This window comes from Hypomesus nipponensis, chromosome 8 (assembly GCF_054491055.1).
Source record: "Hypomesus nipponensis isolate SF chromosome 8, ASM5449105v1, whole genome shotgun sequence".
Taxonomy (NCBI): Eukaryota; Metazoa; Chordata; class Actinopteri; order Osmeriformes; family Osmeridae; genus Hypomesus; species Hypomesus nipponensis.
The window spans coordinates 4,285,921-4,310,568 of NC_140368.1; the positions used below are offsets into that span (position 1 = coordinate 4,285,921).

Below are 24,648 nucleotides of genomic sequence, written 5' to 3' on the forward strand. Positions count from 1 at the left end.
AAATTCTAATTTTATAGGAAAAATCAGGTCTTTATGTAATAGATGCCAGTAATATTGTTGAGTTCTCAGGTTTTCTATAACTCTGTGATGTTCTGATTGGATAGATTTTGTTTTTATTTTACAGGTAATGTTAAACAATTCCTACTTTTTAAAGATAATGTTGTCAAATCCACACTGATGTCTTGTTTAACAGGGAGCAGCCATTATTTGCCCTCTGAATATCTTCCGCCCCCATTTTCAGCCCCATCAGACTAGTGGAATGGAGAGGAACACACAGAGAATGTGGGTGTGTCTTTGGTCTTTCAGAAAACTAGTGGACTTCGAGCTCAGACTGAATGCATTTTACGTTGATTGAGTGCTTAAATGGACAGCCAGCTCAACAGATAGATCGACAGAAAGACACAATTTGAAGCCATATTTTAACTCAAACAGAAATATCCTTGGTCATTGGATGAATTGAACTGATTTGCTCCAAGTGCAGCCATTTAGCCTAGTCTGACCACGCTACAACTACTTATGGTTCTCAAATCCCCATAGCATGCTTACAGGAACTTTGGTCCATTGGTAAATGGTGGGTACAGTGGGTTTCTGGGCAAAGATGTTGGGATGTTTGTGACTGTGGCGGTGGATGCAGACTTTCAACCAGGGGTCAGCCATGGTTTGTCCGTCATTCTGTTAGTGTGCCCAGACTTCCAGTATCATTAAAACATGTATTTGTTTACGAGTGAGTTCTCTGTGAAGTTATTTTCTTGTAAAGTGATCCATTATGTGAAAATCAGCTGACAAGTTCATGAATATAAATATATATATTTATTTATTTTCATTAGTCTTTTTGAAAATCCTGTTTATACTATCAGTTTACAGTTATTTTTTTTCTTCTCATTTGTATTTATCCCCCTCTCCATGTGAGTGGATAGAAGTCCTTTATTATACAGGTAAAGTAAAGAAACTGGGTTGATTGGATTGGTTCCTTTGGGATGATGTTAGTGTGTGGATGCTGAAATTAACTCTGTGAGCTAACAGCAAAAGGACTGTGTTGTTTCATACTGTGTCACATTCTTATTATCTTTTGTGATACAGTAAACAGCAACAAGGTTGTGTCATTTATTTTCTATGAGAGAATGGTCTCTGTTTCCTCCATGCATAACTACCCAACCCTGCTACTCCATGATCCATAATGCTACATTGTTTGTTACCATGTCTTTGTGTATTCTGCCTCTTATTTTTGGATTTTGTTTGTTTTAAACTCTACTCTTGTTCAGTTTTGAAGGACAGTACCAGTAGACACTTTTTGAGCTGCAGACTGTTTCTGTACAAAGCAGCATATTTGTATGCATGTCGTAGTCCAAGCTGTATGTGACCACAGAACACTTTGTTATAGTACATGTATGTCAACATTTCTGTAGAGCATTGTTCCCCATTATGTCTATTAGCATATGCAGGATAACAAATAAATGTGTATATAACTGATGTGTGTGTCTCCTTTTTTTGCAAACAGTGAAATGTATAAAGACTCTACTGCTACTACTACTAAACTATGTAGTTTCACTAATTCATCAGTTCCAGCAATCACAAATGGCAATAATTGTTCCATTAATCAACTCAAGACAGTCATGTTTAAAATTGCAAACTTGCAATAGGCGCCCTTATTATAATTAACAAATTCAGCAGTGATAAAATAAACGGTATTTTCATTCCAGTGCACACAATTAATTGACCGAGCCTTTTTTTCTCTGTAAGCAATACGTTTAAAATAAATATCCGCAGAGGCTACATGCATTGTGAAAATCAGATCAACGTACGTAGACTACTGTGGAAGACTAGTGAAGAGAGAGTATAGTCTTGGGTTTTTTCAAGATTTAGTCATAGTGATGTTATCACAGTGACACGTGGGTCCTGTATAGGGGTTATGGAACTGATCGGGGAATAACTATAGTAATGATCTAACTTTGGATAATATTTTAAAGGTTCTGATGAATATTTATACACCAACCACGTTATTTACATACAGCTGCAGTGTTGCCTCCGAGACACTAGAGGTCCCTGCAGAACCAAGCTAACGTTCTTTTTGTAGTCGCGCGGAAATTGAAACACAAACCCTTCAAAGTTTCCAAAACACACAGACATGGCGGCTGATACAAGTCAACTGAAGACACCGAGCACAAATGATGATATGGTGGAATTTTCGGAAGTTACAACTCTTTGTAAACGATGGATGATTGACTTTCATTTTGTCAGTATGTGTCGTTACTTTAAGGAGGATCAACTAGAGGAATTTGAGAAAACGGTCATTAATTTGGACGGTAAGTTGTGATGTAAAATTTTTCTCTAGGCTAACCTATGGCTCTGGGCTAAACAACCAGCAAGATACTACGGTACAGTGGCACCAAACTGATATCAACATATTTGAATTTAATTGCAGCTATACTTGGGAGTATGCCTCTTATAAATTTCGATTTGTCTGAGAAGAGAAGCATAGCGGGGTTCGTCACGAGGGTAATGCACGGGAAGGATTTGGGTAAGTTACAAATCTTTTGCAAAGCTTAATGAAGTATAGCCTGTGCCATTAGCTTAAATACAGTAGCTAGCATCAGCTGGTGGTATTAACGTCAGTTGCGTTAATCTTCGTTACAGACATGCATTATGATGGGGTTGAAGTGACACCTCTTATTTCTGCCATCAACATTTGGAAACTACTCAAAGAAACGGTGGCGGACGACCGTCTTTTTGAGGACATTACCAATCTCTTATATGTTCAGGTAAGGTCAAATGCCCCACAGCTTTCACTTTTGTTGTTGTTTTTCTTTTTTCACTTTTGTTGTTGTTCCCAGGCCCGATTGATCTTTCTATTTCTAGGAAAGTGCCGTACCGTTCTTTTCAGGACTGGATAATAATGTTGCTAGTCAGAATTAACGGCTGGCATTGTGCATGTGCATTTGCTTTTGATTAACATACGTTAATCACTTAAAGATAAGAAAAACTATATGTGTTGCTTCTTCTCCAGTCGGTGGCTGTGTGCTTGGAGACAGGTCAATGCTCCATGGCCTCCACTGTCCTCAAGTGGCTGTTGGAGGAATGTAAAATCCCACGGGTTAGATTCAATCTTGTACATTTATTTATTTATTATTTGATTATCTCATGAAATACATTTTTATAACCTTCCCCTCTGCATTGGCATTTGGTGAGAGCTGTACCCCTGGCCCTCCACAGAATTTGGGGATCAAGCTGTCATCCATCATAAAGAGGAAGGACACCAACCATGCCTATCTCCTCAACTTCAGCTTCACTCATCTACTGGATGCCATCCAGAACTTTCTGGAGGCCTACCTGAAACTGCACCCTTGTGACTTCCTCCTCAAGGTGCTAAACACATTTCAATGTTTGCCTACTAACAGGAAGCATCTGAACCTGCCAGCAGTATGGACTAATAGTCAACCCCGCCAGATTTATTGATCAACACATTATATATTATTATCTTGAAGTAGAGTCAGTGTGAACTTCAATATGTTTAAAGGAGCCAGATGGTCTTGGCTGATGCCAATGTGTGCTCCAGTGAACCAAGCCATTGTTCAAACAGGAAAAGGTTTAGATATAATAATGGGAACCAATTTTCTGCTCCACCATATTCCCCATAATGTGACCTGTTCCTTGTGGATCCTATGAAACACTGAAGAGGCCTGTAGCACTAGCTGCTAGTCAAGCCCTTTCCTATGAGTAATGGTCCACTGACTGATCCTGGTCATGCATTAACAGTCAGATCTAATTGGAGCTGTCAGTCAGATCTGCAGTTTTGTATTCAACCATGTTGAATGAGGTGTTCTCTTATGTTGTAGCTGCTGGGTAAAGGTTGAGAGCAGTGTCGACCCAGCTAGTTGTGTGTTTGTAAAGCTTGTATCTGTCCCCAAGGCTGCCACCAAGGTTGCCACCAAGGTGGTTAAGGTATGTGCTGACCAGCTGGAGGACACAGGGACTGAAGAGAGTGAAACACAATCCGAGTCAACGAGTGAATCCACCCCCGTCACCCAGGAGTAAGTCGTTGTTCAGATATTCTCCATGGAAAACGGTCTGGCGTAAAAAAAAAAACATAACCGTCCACAGTAGTCTGCGCTGCTGTTTCATCATCTGTCTATATTGCTTTTAATATTCCAGTCTGAATATGTTATGTGCCTTGTTTCATACAGTAACAAAGAAACCCCGGTTAAGAGGTGAGTATAAAAGACACAGTTCTGCCCTGAGTGATTGATTGAGTCTCCTTGCTATGTGAATGTTCACCGCTCACGCCAGCAGCATGGTCCAGTCTGTCACTTGGCCCGTACATGTGGTCATCAAGGCAGCACAGAGAGTTATGGACAATTACATTAGGGGCAAATGCAGGGGCAAACAGAACATCTCGCATGATATAGTGCTTCTCCTCAGACCCAAAAAGAAACTGCTGTCAACTAAGAATGAGCTACCGTGGAAACCTGAATCTGGCAAGAAGCCCGTGGTTGTACTCAGGAGGATCGGAAACGGAGGTGGGTTCTGCCTTTCCATCAGAACGTGATCCAGCACAGCCATTTCTTTACATTGTGTTCACCTATATACTGTATGTGTGTGTACTTTGTATGTTCATTCCATTTTTACTTGTCATCTCTGAAGCTAACGATTGATAATTCATCCGTGGGTTTATCAGTAGATAATAATACTGGAAAGGAAACATTTGAAAACTAGAGTCCGTTTGTTTGCGCCTGTTATTATCAGAAGACGGAGATCGGCTGCAGTTGGCAGCCGCTTCACCAGCCCGCCATGCGTCGAGGAGCAGAGCCAAGCGGAAGGTCAGTAACACCAATGTTCACCTGGATAGGGAGGTCCAGAACGGAGGCTGCACAGCAGACACTGCAAGCTTTCAGAAATAAGTCAAGCTTTGAGACATGAGGGGTTGCACCATGTGTTGTCGTGTGTTCCTGCTAGCTCATGGCCTGTGTGGTTTCGTTTGTCAGTGGACAGCCTTGCAAGATGAGAAGATCATTCAGGGCGTCAAGTGCTACGGTGAGGGAAAGTGGTCTAAAATCCTGCTTTCCTACAACTTTGGGAATCGCACCGGTGTCATGCTCAAAGACCGCTGGAGGATTCTGAAGAAGCGTTTTATGGATTAAAGATGTTGTCTGATTTTACCTGAGCTGCCCTAAATGAATTGCATTCGGGGCAACTTTTTATGCTCGTGGACGTGAACCCATGTCTTGATAGTACGTTTGACTGTACACTGTTTTAGCATGAAATGCAGTGCATCGCTTTTTGATGTGTTCAACATACAAAACTCAATGGCCCGTGTCTCTGTTGAAGGATGCAGCTTTGACCACCTGCTGTTCACTTTTTCCTTCATAGTTATGCATCATAGGAGCTTGGACATATGCTGCTAGAATGTTCTACTGTAATGTGTGTGAAGGCTCCACAAATATGGTGGCATGTTTTGAGTAGGTCAAGTTTAACTACTACCAGCAGAGGGCGAAAAACGTCCTATCCTTATCTAACTAGATGGGATTTGTGTTCAAAACATTGGGGAAAAATGTATTGTATTCAATTTATTGTACATTTTACCCAAGTTGTAATATACATACTTTTCAATTCATCTTGCAAATGTAAGGGGTTGTGCTTTGTGTGTATGGGGACAGATCACATTCCAGTCACCAAATGGCTGACATTAAAGCCGTTTCTATTTGTATCATTTCTTTGTCCTCCTTTAGTGACTCATGAGATGTATAATGGTGGAGCAGTGTGTTTATGTCTCTATAACTTACTGAATGCATGCTGAATCTTGTAATAAATAACATGTGGTATTCTGGTCCAGCTGGAAGTATCTCAGCCAGTCGTGCTTTGTGGTAAGATGAATGTTGAGACTTAAATGAAGACAAAGCTGTGAACCTGCGGACAGGAACAGTGCTGGGTCCTCTGGACTCTCTTCCAAGTCCCTCTGCAGCGAGGGTTCCCCACTGCCTGCCAGTGGAGCAGGGCATCACTGCAACACACACAGGGACATACTGTCAGAGCATCTCATGGTGACGTTTAATGTGAGTGTTAAGAAAGCTGTTTGTTAGCAACTGAAGGATGTCAAATACCAAGGCCAATGTGACAATATCAAGTAGAGTTCAGTGTGCTTAACCGGTGAAATCCTTTAGCAGGAGGGCTTATTTGGGGCATTTTCTGTTGCAAGGAGTAGAGTGATGGGAGGTGATATGTAGGGCAAGTTTCAGCTCTAAAGGAACACTTGCACCAATACCACGTTTTAGAAATGTGCAAAGGTCATGTTCACAGGAGAGTGGTGAGGGGTCCAGACTGCTCAGTACAAAGACATGACTGTGGTCACTCCAACACTCACGGCTGTGTGTTGGTGTGTGTGCGAACATGTTTTCCCGAGTCACATGTTACAGCTCAAGCACAGGAAAAGGCTGACAACATCTTGTGTAGGGAGCTTGTCTTTCAGTTTTTGTACATTTTCCCAGTTGATCTCCCTGGGTCTCCATACCTGTCATATTCCTGACCGTCTCCATGGCAGCTGCTGCTGTGGTTCTGCATGGCAGGTGGTTGGCAGGCCACACAGACTGTGTAACCCTCCCTTAAGTACTGCATCCATTGTGTGTGTGGCTGGTTCTCCACTGTGCAGTGAGGGGTGAGAGACTCCATCTTGTATTTCATACAGAATCTGGCAGAGAACAGGTTGGATATATGCAGTTGGTGCCAGGTTCTTTTAAATACTTGATCTATTCATGAGCAAAAGCACCATGCAGGAATATTTGAACCGATAACGTCTTGATCCCCAATCAAATGCTCTACCACTGAGCTGTACCCCTTTTTGGTATTGTCAATTGACATTACTCTTGTAGAATGCAGTTAGACCATGTTGACAGTGTTATGAGTCTTTGTTTCAGATCTTGGTCAGGCAGACCTAAAGCTGGGTGTGGTCTGTCTGTTCATATCTGACCCCCCCTTCAGGCCTCAGTTCTTTGTAGGCTACTATACTGCCATTCATGTTTCGGAGAGCAGTGTTTAATTTCAAAGGGCTTTGCAAAGACTCATAAAGCTGACAGGATAGTGGGTGTGTGTGTGTCACATCCAGGTGTCCAGGTGAGCAGGCATATTTGTGTACTTTACTCTGAGAGGCTAATGGGCTGTTTTTGTCACAATAAGGGTCACAGTGATGACCATGAACTTTCACACAGTGAGGCTTACCCTGTGACTTCAATATTCGTTTCCCTTGAAATTCCAGCTCTCTTTTTCTGCGATAATACATACAGTATCTTATCTGTGTGTATTGTGTAATGTAGAATGTGATGAGAAACATACCCAGGGTCCAGAGAGGTTCCATAGATATCATGCTTTGGCCTTCCTCTACCAAACTTAATGCTGGTGATGAATGCTGGACCTGAGCAAAGAATCATTTTGATACACCAAATGTACTTTCATATTAAAATGATTCAATTATTCAAATGTGTGGGTGTGTGATGGCAGCATGTGTACCTATGTTGACTCCACAGTGAGTCCCCTGGTGGTCTCTGTATTCCCTGCAGCCAGCCTTTTCCTCCACACTGGAGCAGGGCTCTCCGCTGTTTCTCGACTCCTGCAGGATGTGCCTCCGGCGGACTCTCAGCGAGGGCTGGCAGGGCTGGGAGCAGCCGCTCCAGTAACTCCACTCAGTCACCACACACGGCTGGGCTGGAGGGCCACACACACGGGAGACACGAGGTGGGGACCAACACGAGGTGGGGGACCAGCACGAGGTGGGGACCAACACGAGGTGGGGACCAGCACGAGGTGGGGGACCAACACGAGGTGGGGGACCAGCACGAGGTGGGGGACCAGCACGAGGTGGGGACCAGCACGAGGTGGGGGACCAACACGAGGTGGGGGACCAGCACAAGGTGGGGACCAGCACGAGGTGGGGGACCAGCACGAGGTGGGGGACCAGCACGAGGTGGGGACCAACGCGAGGTGGGGGACCAGCACGAGGTGGGGACCAGCACGAGGTGGGGGACCAGCACGAGGTGGGGACCAACGCGAGGTGGGGGACCAGCACGAGGTGGGGACCAGCACGAGGTGGGGGACCAGCACGAGGTGGGGACCAACGCGAGGTGGGGGACCAACACAAGGTGGGGACCAGCACGAGGTGGGGGACCAGCACGAGGTGGGGGACCAGCACGAGGTGGGGGACCAACACGAGGTGGGGGACCAGCACGAGGTGGGGGACCAGCACGAGGTGGGGGACCAGCACGAGGTGGGGGACCAGCACGAGGTGGGGACCAGCACGAGGTGGGGGACCAGCACGAGGTGGGGACCAACGCGAGGTGGGGGACCAACACAAGGTGGGGACCAGCACGAGGTGGGGGACCAGCACGAGGTGGGGACCAGCACGAGGTGGGGACCAGCACGAGGTGGGGGACCAACGCGAGGTGGGGGACCAACATGAGGTGGGGGACCAGGACTAAGCCTAAACTCACTACTGAACAGTAACCAACTGTTACATCGTTGGTCTCTTTGTGGAGTTGTTTTCGAAAAACAGAAGGGTGCATGAATACAATCAGCAATGTCTGTCACTGAGTAGTTAGACAATCAACAGTGTCTTAATGAATGCACTTTTCCAGTGGAGTGGTCATGCAAAGTAGAGTATGTAACCTGTTGAAGTGGAAGTTGGACTCGGTTGGAAATTGATTTGGACTTGAAGAATTTGTGTTTCCTCTTAAACCCTGAGTGGCTTAAGAACAGGCCAAATGAACTTGAGTCCATTCAGCCAGTTAATCCTGTGATTTTCTTTTCAGTAGACCCTCAAGTTTTTTTTAGATTCAAGCTTTGATGTTAAGCAGAATGTAAGATGTGGATGAGGTGCAGTGTGTTCATCCATCATACCAAAACTGCTTAGAAAATCTGATGATTAATACATTCAGATACATTTAGGATAATGTGATTGACATTCCCCAGCAGTTACTTATCAATGCTTCTATATCACCCTCATGCCTCGTGACAGAAGTATCAGTGTACAGTACTGAGGAGAAAGCATTTTTTTTGAGACAAGACTGCCCTGGGCCCAGAGGTAGATAGCTGGAGATAGTTATCAAGAGGCTCTCAGATACAGAGGGAACTTACAGTATGGACGTTTGCCAGTTGGTGAGTCGTACAAGAAAATATCAAGTGTGTTGCCCAGTATAGGTGCCATTCTTTTAAAAAGTGACAGCATTTCTTTTCAACGTTATCGCATGTGCAGTTGTTGTGTTTGCTGGCTTTCTATTTCTTTCTTTTGGCTCAGTTTTGATGTCTGACTTGTAGTATAGGGACGTATCCTACCTGGACACTCTGTGGAGTAGTCGAAGCAGCAGTCCTTGGTCCTGATGCAGCCCTCGTCACAGTAGCACGTTCCATAAACTCGGTCCATCCTCCAATCGGTCGTAACGCAGGTAAGGTCTGTGCCTTGGCAACACTTTCCAGAGCACCCCCCCTCCACTAAGTGGTACATTCCCAGAGTAGCTGCCACCAACAGCATGCTGCCATACTCCCCAAAGGACCACATCATAGGGTGTTAAAAAAGGGGGGCACACCAAATGGCAACCTCCGTGCTACCCACACAAATGCAAAGAAGACAGTTTGTGTATGTGTCTGTCTTACCCACACAGTCTCTACGTGTGTGCTCTTCTCAGTGTGTTTACTCCCTTACAGGCTACATGTCTGCCTTGGTGTCAGTCGAGAGATCGAACACCGACCTAGTCCAACCCAGTCTAGTCCAGGCTAAAGCTGCCACACAAGCCCTTGTGACCTGAAATTCCTGCGTCCAGCTTGTTCTCCACTCCACCCCTCTGTTTTCCCCTAGCAGTAGGACTACTCTGCAGCCCAAAGAAGCAGCAACTCCACTCAGGCTCTGCTCAATCTGTCTCTGTGCACACTGGGATGTGCCTATTGGGTGTATTCTGTCCCACTCCCAGACCTTACCCTCCAGGGAATCACTCCTTCCCTCTCAGACGGAGTCCCTCCCTCCTGTCTGTCCAACAGGAGGAGACTCACGAACACAACAGAGAGAGAGAGAGAGAGAGAGAGAGAGGAGGGGCGGAGTTGCATGCCCACCCTCCCTCCACCTTGCTCTTATTCACTCTCTTTCTCTTAGTCTCTCTCTCTATCTCTCCCTCTCACTGTATTTTGTTCTGTGTAAGTCGGTCTTGCCCAGCAGCTCTGTGCCACCTTGTGTCTCAGCCTGAGACAATAGAGGCAGTAGGAGGAATGTGAGCTTTTGGCCAGGCTCCAGGTCATAGCGGCAGGGGTGTGGGGTTGTTGTACCCTCGTACAGGTCACCCTTTGGTTGTCACCTCCCTCTGTCCTTTTACTTTTCCCCTGATGTCTGTTTATATATGCTTATAAGACCGACCAAAGGATTTCAAGAGATTCCCTGATAGCATGGATTAAATATGGAATGGTGCCTACACCGGGTCACTGTCAGTACCCGTCCCACTGGGAATCTTTGCCTGATCAGGTGACTTCACTGTGGTGTAGTGGATGTGATGCTTCACAGCTACAGTCTCATAACTTCTACAAGGTTCGACAGTGAAAGCACATGACAGCATGCTTTTGTGATTCTACACAGGCCCATCTTACACAAATCAAGCTTCTTTAAGTACTTATTTTATTCAAGAGTCATTAGAGACAAAAAAAAACATAATGAAATTGAGAGATCAAGTTGCAAGAGGTGTGCCTGCGAAATAATTTGTGCCAGCCTCAAGTTTGTATTGGATACATTTAAATTACATTAAAATGTTCTATGACCAATTTGAGTCCCCTTCAAATCAAAATGTATCTCCAATGCTGACAGGCAGATTATTGATATAGTGCAGATGTGTGTGTACAGGGGCCCTGGATGAATGAGCAGTGCTTTCTATTAAGCCTCCACTCCTGCGCTCTGCTTCCTGGAGGAGCTTGTGCCTGACAGGAAGCCACGCCCAGGTTAAGCCCCCCTGTTGCACATGAACCCAGGAGATGTTTGAAGAGGGGAGATGGCCTCTTCTGGCCCCTCTCCTACTGACCATCTCTCTCCTAGCCTTTGATTCTCCTTCGCGTCAAAGAGCAGCTTGGTCAAGCAGTGTTAATAGTCTCCTTCATCACCATCAAGCAGGCAGATGGATCTCAGCCTGCCTACTAAGACCAGTGTGACCTCTTGAAGAATGGATAGTGTGTTTTGATGTTTTCTTGCACATTGTTCCGAGTTGTGTTGTGAGAATATTCTATTGAGTTTATCTGACCCATGAAAAAAGGGAGTGTCAAAAGAATTTGACTATGAGACAACATCAGGGAGTAGAGAACTTATCTATTCAAACCAGCCTCTATGATCAAATATTGACACAGGTGTCTGGAAATTGTTATATTGGGTTTTCTATTGTATAAAACTGCAACAGATTTTTTTAAACACTGCTTTTGTAGTTTAAGATAAATATACAAAGTGAACTTGTTGAAAATTATTCATTTGGTCCAAACGATGCTTGCTGACTGGGAATTCCAACTGTATCAAAGTCTGAGAGTGTTTGCGAAGTAAAGGCATGTTAGAAATGCACATCAAAGACTGTGTGTTTTAGTCTGACAGGCCTCTCACCCTTGACATCCTGTCCTTGTTTGAGAAAATACCTGTGTGGGTATGTGCTTAAGTGTGCATGTGGATGGTTAAGCATTCACTGCAGACAACCTAAGTCTCATGTATCCTGTTAGGTGAAAAGCATGCACACCCTTGCTCTCTCACTCTCCCTCCTTCTCTATCTCTCTCGTACACACATAAACACACCTTTTATCTGTTCTGACTGGGTTTGGTCAGGCATACGCACATTATCTAAATCATTGATGAAACAGGAGACTCTCCCAGAGGCCTGTGTCGGCTCTGCTGTGGATTTTCATGTGACATCAAAGACAGCGTAAGGTATTGGTATCAAGCAGAGCGCTGTGCATTATACCATCACATGATCTCCTCGATGTTAGGCTCACACTTCCTGTCATGTAAACGACGCTTCCAGGAACGTGGAGGAATATGAGAGGAACAGGAGGAGGGTGGGGGGGGTGGAGGGGTGGTGGAGCAGAGTACAAAGTGATAGTGAACAGCATGCCTCAGGCTCTTGTGCAGGAGTCGAGGAGACAGTGGAGTTGTTCCCAGGTCAATCTCGTCTGCATGGGGAATCCGAAACAGTTCTGGTCTCCATGGTAACCGCTGTCCTGGGCCACTATGGGGACAAATACTTTACTCACCAATGGATGTGGGTTTGACCTGTTTGTTTCCGATACTTGTTGTCACGGTGATGTGACAGCATGGTCGCTGACCAACATCGATCAGCACTGACTTGCTTTTCTCTTTCTCTCTTTCTCTCTTTCTCTCTTTCTCTCTTTCTCTCTTTCTCTCTCTCTCTCTCTCTTTCACTCTCTCTATTTCTTTCTTTCTGTCTATCTCCTTCTCATTCTCTCTCTACCCTCTATTCAAGTCACATGAAAATGCCATTCTCCTCACAACAGCCTGCATACAGCCGTCCTCACTGTCAAATGCAAAACATGAGTTACGAGGCATTTACAAATGTTTGACCGGTCAGTAAGATTTAGAGGCATGGATTATTTAATTTAACGTATTTATTTTTCCTGACGGCTTTAGCTGTGTGGCAGTGTATTGAATGAAGTTCTTTGTTCTACCTTATCTGGAGAATTTACTGCTGTCTCTGTCTCTCCCAGTCTGCACTCCTCTGCTCACAGTTAAAAACATAGAACTCCCTTTATGCAGTCATCATATTTCCATGTGTGTATATACGTGTTTTTTTTTCCTTGTAATTTTTCTTTTAAATGTGTCTAATCTGTGCTGGTAAAAATGTAATGTAAACTGTGCAAAAATGTGAAAAGAGAGAGAGAGAGAGACAGGGAAAGAGAGAGAGAGACAGGGAAAGAGAGAGAGAGACAGGGAAAGAGAGACAAACAGAGAGAGAGAGAGAGAGAGAGAGAGAGAGAAAGAGAGAGAGAGAGAGGACAACCACAGCTGTGAAGGATCCTGGACATCCTCGCCATCAATCAATGTCTCTCGCATCAACTGTAACAGTACTTTCTTGTATTCCACATCCACATTTCCATGAATTAATCATTTCGGTTAATTACACGAGTGTACTGCAGCTGCACGCCCCTAATTCACGTTCCAGGATTGCTAACGGACAAATGGCATGTATCTGTTAGCTCAAAGATACCATCACACTGTACCTGGTCTACTTCTGATCCTCTGATCCCGACTCTCCAACTCTCCACTCTGCTGACATGATGAGTCAGCCCTCTAACGAGGCATCATTAATTAGCAGAAATGGCTGTCAGGTGTGTAATGGATGGGAGCCCCTTCACCTGCAGAAGGACACCTCCATGTTTCACATCATTCCAAGGGGCTGATGAGGCGCTGCCAACCAGCAAGTCACCTTGGCCCCCGTGGGGAAAGGTGATGATGAAGACAGCGAGGATGAGGAGGAGAATGGAGGTGGGGATGAAGGTCGGTCCTCCGCCTGCAATATAGCCCCGCTGCGTCCCTCACCCCACCCGTTGGCCATTAACACGTATGTAAATCAACATGCTGGCATAAAGCGTGTTCCTGGATGGGCAGCTGGGACATGCTGTGGGGAGTGGATGGAGGCAGAGGGAAGCGTGACCCTAGTCTTTTAGGAGGGGGAGTGATGGTGTTCATCTCAGGGTTTAATTAGAGAGTATGGACACATCCATCACCTATCACACTATAACTCTCACTCAGGGGGGATGGAGGGCATTAGCCAGGTCATAGCTCATTCAATAGGGTGTGTGTTTGTGTGTATGTGTGTGTGTGTGCACGTGTGTTAATGAAACTGAGAAAGAATCTGCCAAGATCAGAACCACTTATCTATCCCATGTTGTAAGAGTATACATCTACAACCAGCAACTGTAGATGCAAATGTTAAGATAATCTTTAAACGATGCAGAGAAGGCCGGTGTGAGAATTTGCAATGTCATTTGCTCACACTTTACTCATGCCTCTGCTTGTTTGTTGCTGCCGAACAGACATCACCTCATTCAAACTAACTTGTACTTTCATACCTGACGATGACAGATCAATAAGAGCAGCACAGGACTTTGCAGCTGCTGGAAAATATATGCAAAATGAAATGAAGTCGTCAAACAACTTAACCCAAGTGAAGTTTTTCTAGCTAAAACTCTCAAAGGAAAGGAAAAGACACCTGTGCACAAACATTGTGAGGCAACCCCATGTTCCCAAAGCTTTGAGATCACCTCTCTTTATGACCAAGGACAAAGGCTTGACCCCTCAGTGGCCTGCTTGAACACATTGAGCTCACCACTGGGCCGGCAGCGTGCAGCATTTACCACTTGTACCTTATTTGTTCCGTTATTTGCTTTTGATCACTGTGTAACAACCTCTTTACAAGACCATTGAAGGAGTTCAGACTCGTTTCACAACCGGAGAGACAACACAGTCAACAGTCAGGCGATAAGTTATGCCCCTTATCGGAGAAGAATTTTTACTGGTCTGTTGTTTTTCTCTGCGAAATCCTGTCGACAGAGCCAGAGAGGTGAGCATAGAACATTTTTGTGCAGCACGTCCCATGTTAGTCAGAGATGCCAGAGATATAGTCTGTTGGTAATGAAGATAAAAGTAATACTGTGAGCCTCCTAATTGTTAACGGGATGGTCATGAATGGCCTAACCCAACCCTAGCCAACACTCACCTTTTAGCCGAAGCTGGGGCCCTTTTCATACTCCCGGTTGGCAAAGATAGGATTTGGCAGGAGGACAGGCTGCATTCTCAGATCCCTGCTGATTGGGGAGAAGACTGGCAAAACATCAAGTCAGGTGAAACACAGCTTGGCTTCTCTTCTCATGCTAGGGTCAGTTTAGAAATACAGTCTGACTGCAATGAACAGGTTGTTAAATCTGTTAGTGTTATAAAGGGAGAAATGTTTGGTCGGCTAATTGAGTTTCACATTTGACTTGGTTGTCAGAAAAATATTTTATCAAGTCGTGCACAGTCACAGGACTCAAGGCAGTTTATTTCTTGCGGCATGCAGCAAGGAGACAAGTCAATGGCGGTACAGAGTTGTCTGAAGTCTGAAGAACTGTCAGTCTCCTTTTATCCTAAGGTTCTCGCGCATGTGTGTGTGTGTTTGTGTGTGTGTGTGTGTGCGTGCGTGCGTCTTGGAGTGGAAAACTACATTTTCAGTTTGGAGTGGAAAGTTACAATATGGAGTCTGACACTGTTAATCTTTACATGCTGAGTAAAAATCTTGACATTCAGAGTAAAGATAGCAGTCAGCATGTTTAAGTAAGATTACAGTATGAGGGGTTTCTCTGTCTGCACTCTAGGATATGTAGAACAACAGTATTATTTTAGCTTGCATAACACGCACATATAAATATTTCTAAACAGGTAATAAGTCTTAACATTTTAGCTGTTGTCATGATTTGCAGTAAACACCGTACCATGTTGTTATGACATTGGCCCAGAGTATGGGAAAGGAAGAAACTAAATCATAAAAGCCTTGGATCCTCCCAGCAGCAATCCAGCTTCGCAGCTCTGGGATGATAAACCACTGGTGGGCATGTCCCAGAGCAGCTTTTATTAAAGGACTCATTGTTGACTGTTTGTTCCAGGTCATTTTGTTTGACTACACATGAAAGGACGAGCGACCCCAGTGAGAGCAGAGAGACCCAGACTCCACTTGAGAGTGAATCCAGCCCCTTCACTCTGTCTGAATAAGGGGGTGGCTCTCTGTTTCTAGGTCAGAGCGTAGCCCTGAAACACACACCTTAGAGGACAGGAGCAGAGACTGACATTAAACAAACTCAAATGAAACTTGAAATGTAAGTTTAAATCTACCATTCAAACTCTACCAATACAATCTGTTTTAGACTATTTGATCTCCCAGTCTGTGACTTAATTGATTCACAGTAAGAAAACTAGTTACGTCCCTTGATATTTCCAACAAGATTTCTCTCACTCTTTCCTCATTTATAATTGGACTAAAGCAAAACTGAGCAGTGTCAGACAGTTTGTGTATCTGTGTAACAATAGTGTAATCAAAGTGTGATAACAACATAATAAGAGTGTAGTAAAAGCATAATAAGGAGTGAAAGTTGCCAGTCAAATAGTGAAGTACTGATTTACATTTAGCAGACGCTTTTGTCCAAAGCGACTTCCAAGAGAGAGCTTTACAAAGTGCATAGGTCACTGATAATAACAACAAGATAGCCCCCCAACAATTGTGGGTAGCCATAACATGAAGCACTTATTGTGAACAACCAAAATAAGTGCCAACGGGAAGGACCATAAGAGCATGTAGTTAAACAAGTTACAATTAAAGAACATGAATCACTATAAGTGCAAGTGTACCTGTGGAAAAGCAAGCAACAGTAAAATAAAATATTTAACAGCGAGTACAGCAATTTAAATCAGTTACCACTAACCAACAAGAGCAACAAGTCTCTAAGCAAGAGTCATTGTGATCCTTGAGGAAACTAACATTGGGTCCAGCAAACCATTCCTAGTACCGTTGTACTCCCGGAACAAGTGCGCCTTGAGCCTGATACCAGAACAATCTACTTAAGTACAGTAACGAAGTACTTGCTTCCCATCTCTGTCTCTGATTGAGACATCCATTCTATGTGCCTTGTCATGATGCCAAGCAGAAACAGACTTTTTTGGGGGTCAACCATGATTGCTCCACCCTAAATATCGAACAGTAGGCCTTTGTTGGCCTTCATCTGAGACACACTGATTTTCATCCAAATAAAATATGAAGTATAAAAAGACAGCAAATGAAAGGGCAACCTGCAAAATCAGCCTGGATTGATGATTCCGTATTGCTATTTGATTGTATGGACATAGACATTATCTTTATCCTGGACTAAACACAGTCCCTCTCTCATCGCTCTTCTAGAGAGAGATCTGTCCGACTCACTGACAGGACTTTGTATAGTGTTTGTGCTTCAGTAATCACTATCTATTTCTGCACCTCAAGGCCCCCAGGTCATGTCTGTGTCTACACTGATGCCAGGTGTGGGTTTTGGGATCTTCATGACTGTCAATTACCCTCCCTCCCTCCCTCCCTCCCTCCCTCCCTCCCTCCCTCCCTCCCTCCCTCCCTCCCTCCCTCCCTCCCTCCCTCCCTCCCTCCCTCCCTCCCTCCCTCCCTCCCTCCCTCCCTCCCTCCCTCCCTCCCTCCCTCCCTCCCTCCCTCCCTCCCTCCCTCCCTCCCTCCCTCCCTCCCAACCCCCTTCCCTCATTCACACACCTACAGTTGGGTGTAGGGATTCTCCCAATGGGAGTCTCTAGCCAACTCAGGGGGGTCCAAGTGTTAATAAGGGGGGGGTCAAACCCCCCTGTAAAATTCAGAATTTTAGACTTTTTAAGACCCTGCAGGAACCCTGACTATCAGTGCACCCATTGTTCAAGACAATGATCGACACTGTTTAGGTACTCAAAATGTCCCGCTTTGATTGCAAGGCAACAATGTACTTGGTGGGAAAAGAGCACATTCCATGCCCTTGAGGAAAGAAGCTGGTGTCCTTACTGTGGATATGGAATGCAGAAGCTGGACACTGAGATTATTTTGCAAATCTAACTGAAATGCATGGACGCCAAGTTACTTGATTTTCTTGGTGATAGACACAGACAAGTTGCAAAAAAATACATAATTTATTTTCAGGAAGACTTTGGACATAACACTTTCACATGCACTTCTTGATTTCTGAGAAGAAAAAACAAACAGCATTTGAAGCTATACTTCTTTTGTAAGTTAATTCTATTCAAAAACCCAATTGTTTGTCCCAATACTATCTGACATTACAGAAAACACTAGTCAATTTTTTTTTTTTTAGTTTACTGACCCAGAAAATATATAATATTGAAATGTAAAATCAACACTGACCAAACCATAGATTAAAGTATGTAGTAACACATAAATCAAAGAGTTCACGTCATCGCAGAGTTGATCATTTAATGTACTGTATCAACGGAAGACATATTACCAGACACAAGAGAAAAACTGGCCAGGAATCCATTTTCAACCTCGAACAGCATACTCCTAAATCATGGCAGCAACGACCTATTAAGGTACATTAGCTACAACAGCAAAACAACCACCTTGGTTTCCTAGAAGTTGTTTTATTAGGTTCACAGGGCTTTGGCAACGAGTGTGGGTTCAGAATGGCACCTAACCCACATAGTGTGGGTTCGGGTCAGGACTCCTGTTTTCTGCTTTTCTTCAGCTTCTTGATCTTCTCTTGTCGGCTCGTCTCCCCCTCCAGATAGGAGATCTCTGACAGGCGCTGGATAAACGAGGCTGCTGCTCCGCTCACTGGGTCTGGGTATGTCTGGGCTGGTAGACACGCAGAGAAAACACCTTCAGACACCAGGACAGCATGCATCAAACACACCTGTAGCAGCAATATCCATTCGTAAAGGGGCCAAGCAAAATGTGTCTGTAACACAGTAGAGACAGACAGCTAAAATGCGGACTTGGCTATGTGTGTGGTTAGGTTTAACACGTAATAGAAAGTAAGGTTTTAGTTAGCGTACATTATGGAACGTTTGCAATGAGTAAAACTGAGCTGTGGAGAACTCCAGGGGAACTTGTGTTTGTTAGTTCTAAATCCATGTCATTTGCACCTAAACATATACAACATACTGTTCCTTGACTGACCACCAAAATACTGTAGGATTATGCACTTCTGATCATGATGTTCTGCTATACTTTCTATATGGACAATCTGTATGTTGTAAATATGCAGGACTCCTTCTGAAGCAGAGAGTAGACTTGTACCTTCTGCTTCACAGAGGTGTTTGCTAAAACAGGTTAAGCCCACATCCAACAAAACATGTCAGGGCAGATGTTGAGTCTCATGAGGGCTGGGGGTTTATGAGGTCAGGCAATGCTTACTTTTCTGATGAGCTCCTATGGTGAATAAGCTGCAAGTTCGATTTCCAACTCTTGGTCTGTGAGGAAAAAAATGATAAGGGCAGATGGTTACTGACAGACTAGGACCAATTTCTGTGCAAATGAAAAACACAGTAAGGGTATTATACTTATACCTGTGTTTGCAGCCATCAATGGATAATGAGTGTCTGCCGTTCAGTGAGATGGCAGATGGTAATAAAATGGCTGGACCAGAGTTAAGATCATATCTCTCATAGCATCTGTTGGGTAGAAGCAGAACAATATATTTAGCTATTGCTTATATAAGAACAATTCCCCCACCGCCCCACACACTCAAAAATAATCCACAGAAGTAATTATCTGGAAGTTCAAACAACAGTCAAATTCTGGGAAAAGTCCTGTACATTTCTATCAGGCTGTTGAAGTTTGCCTCTCACACTCTTACACAGTGCCTCGAGTGAGGCCATATTATGGACAGTACAGTTGGGGGTCGCTTGCTTGATGGAAAGGCCAATTAATTCATAAATGGGCTGCTTACCCAAGGGTGAGGGGCCGACTTGGGCCGAGGGACCTCTCCTTGAGGCAGGAGTATCGGTTGAGGTTGCCAGACCTGTGCACCTGGTAGTCCCGTGGCAGAGGGGGGATTAACCCACTGGATCTGAGGAACCTCTCGTCTAGAGGCAGACCACAAGAGAACGATGTGACCTACCTCCCAAGATGTGTCTACTGAGGTAGTTACGTTTGGACGGGTTGTACATCACACGTTTCTGATTTAGGAATAAGAGCCATTAGAATCGAGGTTGTCCCGAACTAAAGCTAAGTGAAGTCATTAAAAGGCTGTTTCAGAATCATGCGTTTGGGCGGGCTTTTGGAAGGACCCTAGACAAGGATTTTAACTAGGGGAAATACAGGTTATGTATGTGCTGTGTTGAGGATGGCTGCCTAAATTGCAATGTGCTGAGAGTGCTATCTAGTGGCAGCATTTGAGAAGGCATTGATGTTACGTATGAAGCGCGCACATCCTTGTGACACAGCAATTTTATACACACTGCCGCATCTAAATGAGACGATAATGCATAAGTGAGATACAAACCTCTTAATTCATACTTTGGACACATCTCGTCATTTTTCCACTTCTTATCAAACAGAAAGTGTCTCCCACAGGCGGGAGTTTCGCCATTGTTATTTGAATCCAATCTGGCTAAAGACGTGCCACCTCTCCCTATGAAAGTTGACCTGAGTATTCCAAACACATCAAAACCATAAAATGAACAAAATGGAGACATCAGCAAGTAACATTGGGATCATTTCTCTCCAGTGTCTCATGTAGCTCTTGATTTGCTCACCCCTCTAATATACAGTTGTAATCCATTGTTTTTCCGTTCCTTGAACCTACAATTCAAATGGGTAGCCTACAGTTAATACAACAGCAGGCATACGTGGCCATTATGTGAATGAATACCATTTAACTAATGTAGCGGTGGTGTACAGTAGCTTGTTTCACTGCATCAACAACACCCTATCAATCATGCAAGCACGCCCAGCTTACTTACTGTCCTGAATTCCAAGGCACTTTCTCCTGAATGACTGATTATTTGGCTTGACTCCGGGCGGTCTTCCTGCAGGTATTCTCGTACTTGAGCGGGCTCCGAAAGTTGAACTATGAGTGTGGTCGACCGCAGCAAGTGGACCGGGCAGCGTGTATCGCAGGCTGGCCTCTGAATAGACCTTGTCACAGTCGGTAGATAACGACCCTACTGCAGCCTGTCCTGTTAACACCTTTGGGCTAATGAAGCTATACATTGCTGCCTGTCAGGTCATCAAGATCCAAATAGCCAATGAGTTCATATTCACCTAAATGGACCTACCCGACACCTTGTTTGCCCGCTAGCTACAGTAGCGGGAAAAGCTAGCTAGGCGTCCACTACCGAATATCAGACTGTTGCTATGACAACAGACTACACACAGAATTTCTTTTTTTCTTTGTGTTAATGTTCAATAACTGATTACAGTTGACCATCTTGTCCTTTTGTCGATCTCAATTTTGCACTGGTAATTCCAGGCTCATGATTTTTCAAAAACGGATGCAAAATTAGGTCAAGGTTACTAGGTAAACAGGTAGTAAGTTATTATACACGTATGTCCATGGTGTATTCCTTACCACTAGTATAAACAGACAAAAGCTTAAACTTTGTGTAGCACAAAATGTACACTATAAAAATCTCCATAAAATATTTTCACATGGTCAAACTGGAATTCCAGCAACACACACTAGATGGCACCACTGTCATTTAACAGAAGATGAGGGAATGGCTATGAGTTTTAAGAACACAAACTACCAGTACTTGAATCATGTCACCTTTATAGACAAACAAGACACATACATGGGTTTTCTTTAAATGTTTTATTCCAGACATCAGAAATCCGTGAATTCTGTAAGGGAAAAAAATATGTGTTAAGTGCAAGCAAACATTAAATGTGGTCACAATTACAACATGGCATGGTGGCTTATCTTGAGGCCAAAATAATGTTTAGTATGACAGCAACAAAATACGCTACAAAAGCTGCTCTGGATAAGAGTGTCTGCTAAATGACTACATTTAAAAACAGAAATCCATCCTGAACTACTACAATACATTTTATTTAATTCTAATTTCACTTAATACTGTTAGTTTATGTACCCCATGTACCCTTAGTATAGATAGTCCACATATTAAAATATTTGGTTCCTATATGTTTATTGTATGCACCTTCCTGCCAAAGTAAATTCCTTGTCTGTGCAAACTTTCATGGTGAATAAATCCCATTCTGATTCGACAAGTGTGGAGTGCTCCCCTCTCACCATGGCCTAGTTCATCCTCCTGACTAGTCTGTTGATCTGGTCCTCCCTGTTCCCGGCATCTCCTCCCTCCACAAAGTGAGTGGTCTTCTTGTTCATGCCACCACGAGGGGACGACAGCTTGAAGGGCCACAGGAAGTTGTTGGCGGGCTTGAAGTTCTTACCAACTGTGTAGATCTCATGGATCAGGTCCTCAACACAGATGATTCCGTATTTGCCTGAGAAGAAGAAATCATGCATTGCCAGTTTAGTGATACTTCTGAGTTGAATGAGATGCATGTTGACACAAATGGACATCTCAAGACTTGATAACACATGGTCCTCTTCACCATATGGGACATTTACCCACCTAAGTGGTTAAAGCTCTACACCCTTTGACCCCCCCTCCCCCCCACCACCCCAAAGCCCAAGTGTTAGTCCTAGACCAAAAAGTGTAAGTAGAGTCCCCATTGTCCTGTACAATGTACAAGATACAAGACCAGTGCAAGTGGTAGTAGTGAAGCATCCATACCAAGAGCCTTCTCCACCAGAGCGTTGTCAGTAAGGGCAATGCGCTGCTTTGTCATCCTGCCATGTCCACGCTTGTAGATGAGCTCACGCACTGACTTCAGGTTGGGGTACCTGAGACACAGGTCACATGGTTACATCAGGGGCAGCACAAGCTCACAAACTCAGCATTCAGTTGTATGACCGATGGTACACACTGGTCCAACAGGCCAGTTCTAACAGGCAGCTTATCAGCATCTGTCCTCACCCAGTGATCTATTCAGTGTGGGATGGGTTCACCCAACAATTTCAGACCCGTCATACAACAAAAGGCTACTCATGTTTCTCTATTTATCCAGCACTGTGTGTGTGATGCGGTTTCAGACAAATTGGCTTAAATTTTCAGATTTCTCACCATGGTCGATAAGATGGGGAAAAAAGATTCAGCATCATTAACCACATCAACACACAACTCCAGGTACCAGCATCATATCTAGTCTTGTCTCACACAACAGTAAAGTCCACCTTACCCCCAAGCAATGTAAGGCTCAGCAATCCTCAACATGTTGATGGAAGCCTTGTTCAGCTTGACGAACACACCGTTGAAGATCTGGCGAAGACGAAGGAGCTGGAGGACCTTGCGGACCTTGGGGCTGACTCCGTTGATACTGGGAGCACAAGAGAGAAACACTTAGGACTCCATTCAATCCTAATTTCACTGAACATAAGTGACAGCTGAGTGGTTTCAGATCAATTGGCTTATATTTCAGTTCAGTTTCACCATGGTCGATAAGATGGGGAAAAAAGATTCAGCATCATTAACCACAAAGCAGAGTTACTTGGCACGAGACTGATGATACTAGACTCACCCTCTGATTCTGATGACAAAGGCCAGTTTGGGCTCAGCTGGGACATAGTAGTTCCCAACTTTGCGGGCTGTACGAGACAAGCGAATCTCGCGCCTGTACATCTCCCTGTACTCCTTGTGATACATCTCAGCCCGCTTGTAGATGAGTTTCCTGGTCACTTTGCGAGACTGGTTAAAGAAAATCATGTTAGAGCAACTAACTACTACAACCTTATACTCCACTTCAGCCAAAAACAATTTTTAAGCTTTCATTTCAACTAACAATTACAATGCTACATTGGCTTTTGTACCTTTTTGTCAGCCAGCAACTTCTTGATGCGCATGGCCTTCATGGTAGCGTAGGCCTTTCGCCTTTTCAAAAGGCTCTCAGGGACCGCCGGAACCTTCTTCCTGCAAAGGTAAAGCAACACACATCTTGCCATCAGAAACCATGACACCACGTTATCAGCTTATTAGATACATGCTCGACTGTTGACGAAAGCCTTACTTAGCAATGTCAATGCCTTGAACATTAAGTTAGCAGTCGGCAACATCTTTCCCAGCTAATTTTAGCTAGCTAGGTATGAAACTTGAGTCTAGGTATTGTAACACTGAATGTGAGATACACAAAATTATAGCCTGTTGCCAACACAAAATACACGCAAAATACAAAGGGTTTATCAGTCGCTTTGAAACAGGCAGTCCACTAAAAACGTGGAAATGAAATGCGCTTCTTAGGCGTGAAAACTAGCCTCTTCCATCTGATGTTTTTGTGTACTATATTGCATGTTTTGAAAAAAATGTGAACTTGACTATGTGACAGACAAACTTATCATGTGATATTGGATGCAGATTATGCGTGATAATAACTAAATTAATAGATGGTCTTAGATTTTAGCGGAGCATGAATCACTTACTCTGCGTCCGCCATTGTATCCACCGAGAAAGAGAATTATCTTCCTGCGCATGTGTGAGTTAAAACGTTAAGGCCCCCAATTGCTGTCTGTCGAACTGCCTGGATCGCCTGTTAGTTTCACGAGTGACTCTGTCAGACTCAGTGGCGTGTTGTTGGGGACATTTTGCGCGTGATGTTTTTCATTATATGCATGATAAAGACTAACGTATTACACGCTATAGCCTAGCCTATGTGTTATGAAAATCGGCTTCATGTGAAATGAATAACGGTATGTGTCAAATTGCGATATAGGACGACCCCTACTTAATAACGTCACTCATTTTATATTTTTTATATTTCTTTTCTATTTAAGTAATTATCACAAACAGTGGCTAGACACTTATTTGCTCATGTACTTAGTTAACAAATATGAATAGGCCAACCGACGCTACTATTAAGTGGTGTCAGGTGATATTAGAATCAGAATCCGAATTCGGTTTATTCGCCATGTAAGGTTACACAGACACTGAATTTACTATATTATTACTATATTATGTATTACTATATTATTTACTATTTTACAATGGTATCCTCAGATTTTTTCCGAGTTCACTTGTGTACAGCTGTGAGGCTTGTAAACTTATGAGCACATTTT

At 44.0% G+C, this 24,648-nt stretch overlaps 4 protein-coding genes and 2 non-coding genes across 6 annotated transcripts; 1 reads left to right on the forward strand and 5 right to left on the reverse strand.

Moving 5' to 3' along the window:
• Window positions 1-2,085: 2,085 nt before the first annotated feature.
• Window positions 2,086-5,704, forward strand: terf1 (telomeric repeat binding factor (NIMA-interacting) 1). Its single transcript, XM_084703221.1, has 10 exons — window positions 2,086-2,303; window positions 2,423-2,518; window positions 2,635-2,759; window positions 3,005-3,091; window positions 3,211-3,360; window positions 3,907-4,028; window positions 4,182-4,205; window positions 4,417-4,514; window positions 4,741-4,814; window positions 4,980-5,704. The coding sequence occupies exons 1-10, from the start codon at window positions 2,126-2,128 to the stop codon at window positions 5,133-5,135; spliced, it is 1,110 nt and encodes a 369-aa protein (XP_084559347.1). The 5' UTR covers window positions 2,086-2,125; the 3' UTR covers window positions 5,136-5,704.
• Window positions 5,549-10,003, reverse strand: sbspon (somatomedin B and thrombospondin type 1 domain containing). The gene is made up of 5 exons (XM_084703223.1): window positions 9,313-10,003; window positions 7,495-7,689; window positions 7,321-7,399; window positions 6,503-6,679; window positions 5,549-5,995 (listed from the first exon to the last, which is right to left on the reverse strand). Exons 1-5 carry the CDS (start codon window positions 9,536-9,538, stop codon window positions 5,878-5,880), a joined length of 795 nt encoding a protein of 264 aa, XP_084559349.1. The 5' UTR covers window positions 9,539-10,003; the 3' UTR covers window positions 5,549-5,877.
• Window positions 10,004-17,671: 7,668 nt separating this feature from the next.
• On the reverse strand, window positions 17,672-20,882 carry c8h8orf89 (chromosome 8 C8orf89 homolog). Its single transcript, XM_084702993.1, has 7 exons — window positions 20,480-20,882; window positions 20,273-20,318; window positions 20,020-20,162; window positions 19,465-19,600; window positions 19,082-19,186; window positions 18,930-18,985; window positions 17,672-18,368 (listed from the first exon to the last, which is right to left on the reverse strand). The coding sequence occupies exons 1-7, from the start codon at window positions 20,727-20,729 to the stop codon at window positions 18,229-18,231; spliced, it is 876 nt and encodes a 291-aa protein (XP_084559119.1). The 5' UTR covers window positions 20,730-20,882; the 3' UTR covers window positions 17,672-18,228.
• A 433-nt stretch (window positions 20,883-21,315) lies between these two features.
• Window positions 21,316-24,133, reverse strand: rpl7 (ribosomal protein L7). The gene is made up of 7 exons (XM_084702994.1): window positions 24,016-24,133; window positions 23,410-23,509; window positions 23,121-23,287; window positions 22,782-22,919; window positions 22,277-22,386; window positions 21,769-21,983; window positions 21,316-21,359 (listed from the first exon to the last, which is right to left on the reverse strand). Exons 1-6 carry the CDS (start codon window positions 24,027-24,029, stop codon window positions 21,775-21,777), a joined length of 738 nt encoding a protein of 245 aa, XP_084559120.1. The 5' UTR covers window positions 24,030-24,133; the 3' UTR covers window positions 21,316-21,359; window positions 21,769-21,774.
• LOC146274797 (small nucleolar SNORD12/SNORD106) lies at window positions 22,623-22,714 on the reverse strand. The gene has a single exon (XR_014766399.1). It is a non-coding gene; the product is annotated as a small nucleolar SNORD12/SNORD106 (small nucleolar RNA).
• LOC146274798 (small nucleolar SNORD12/SNORD106) lies at window positions 22,988-23,080 on the reverse strand. The gene has a single exon (XR_014766400.1). It is a non-coding gene; the product is annotated as a small nucleolar SNORD12/SNORD106 (small nucleolar RNA).
• Window positions 24,134-24,648: the final 515 nt, after the last annotated feature.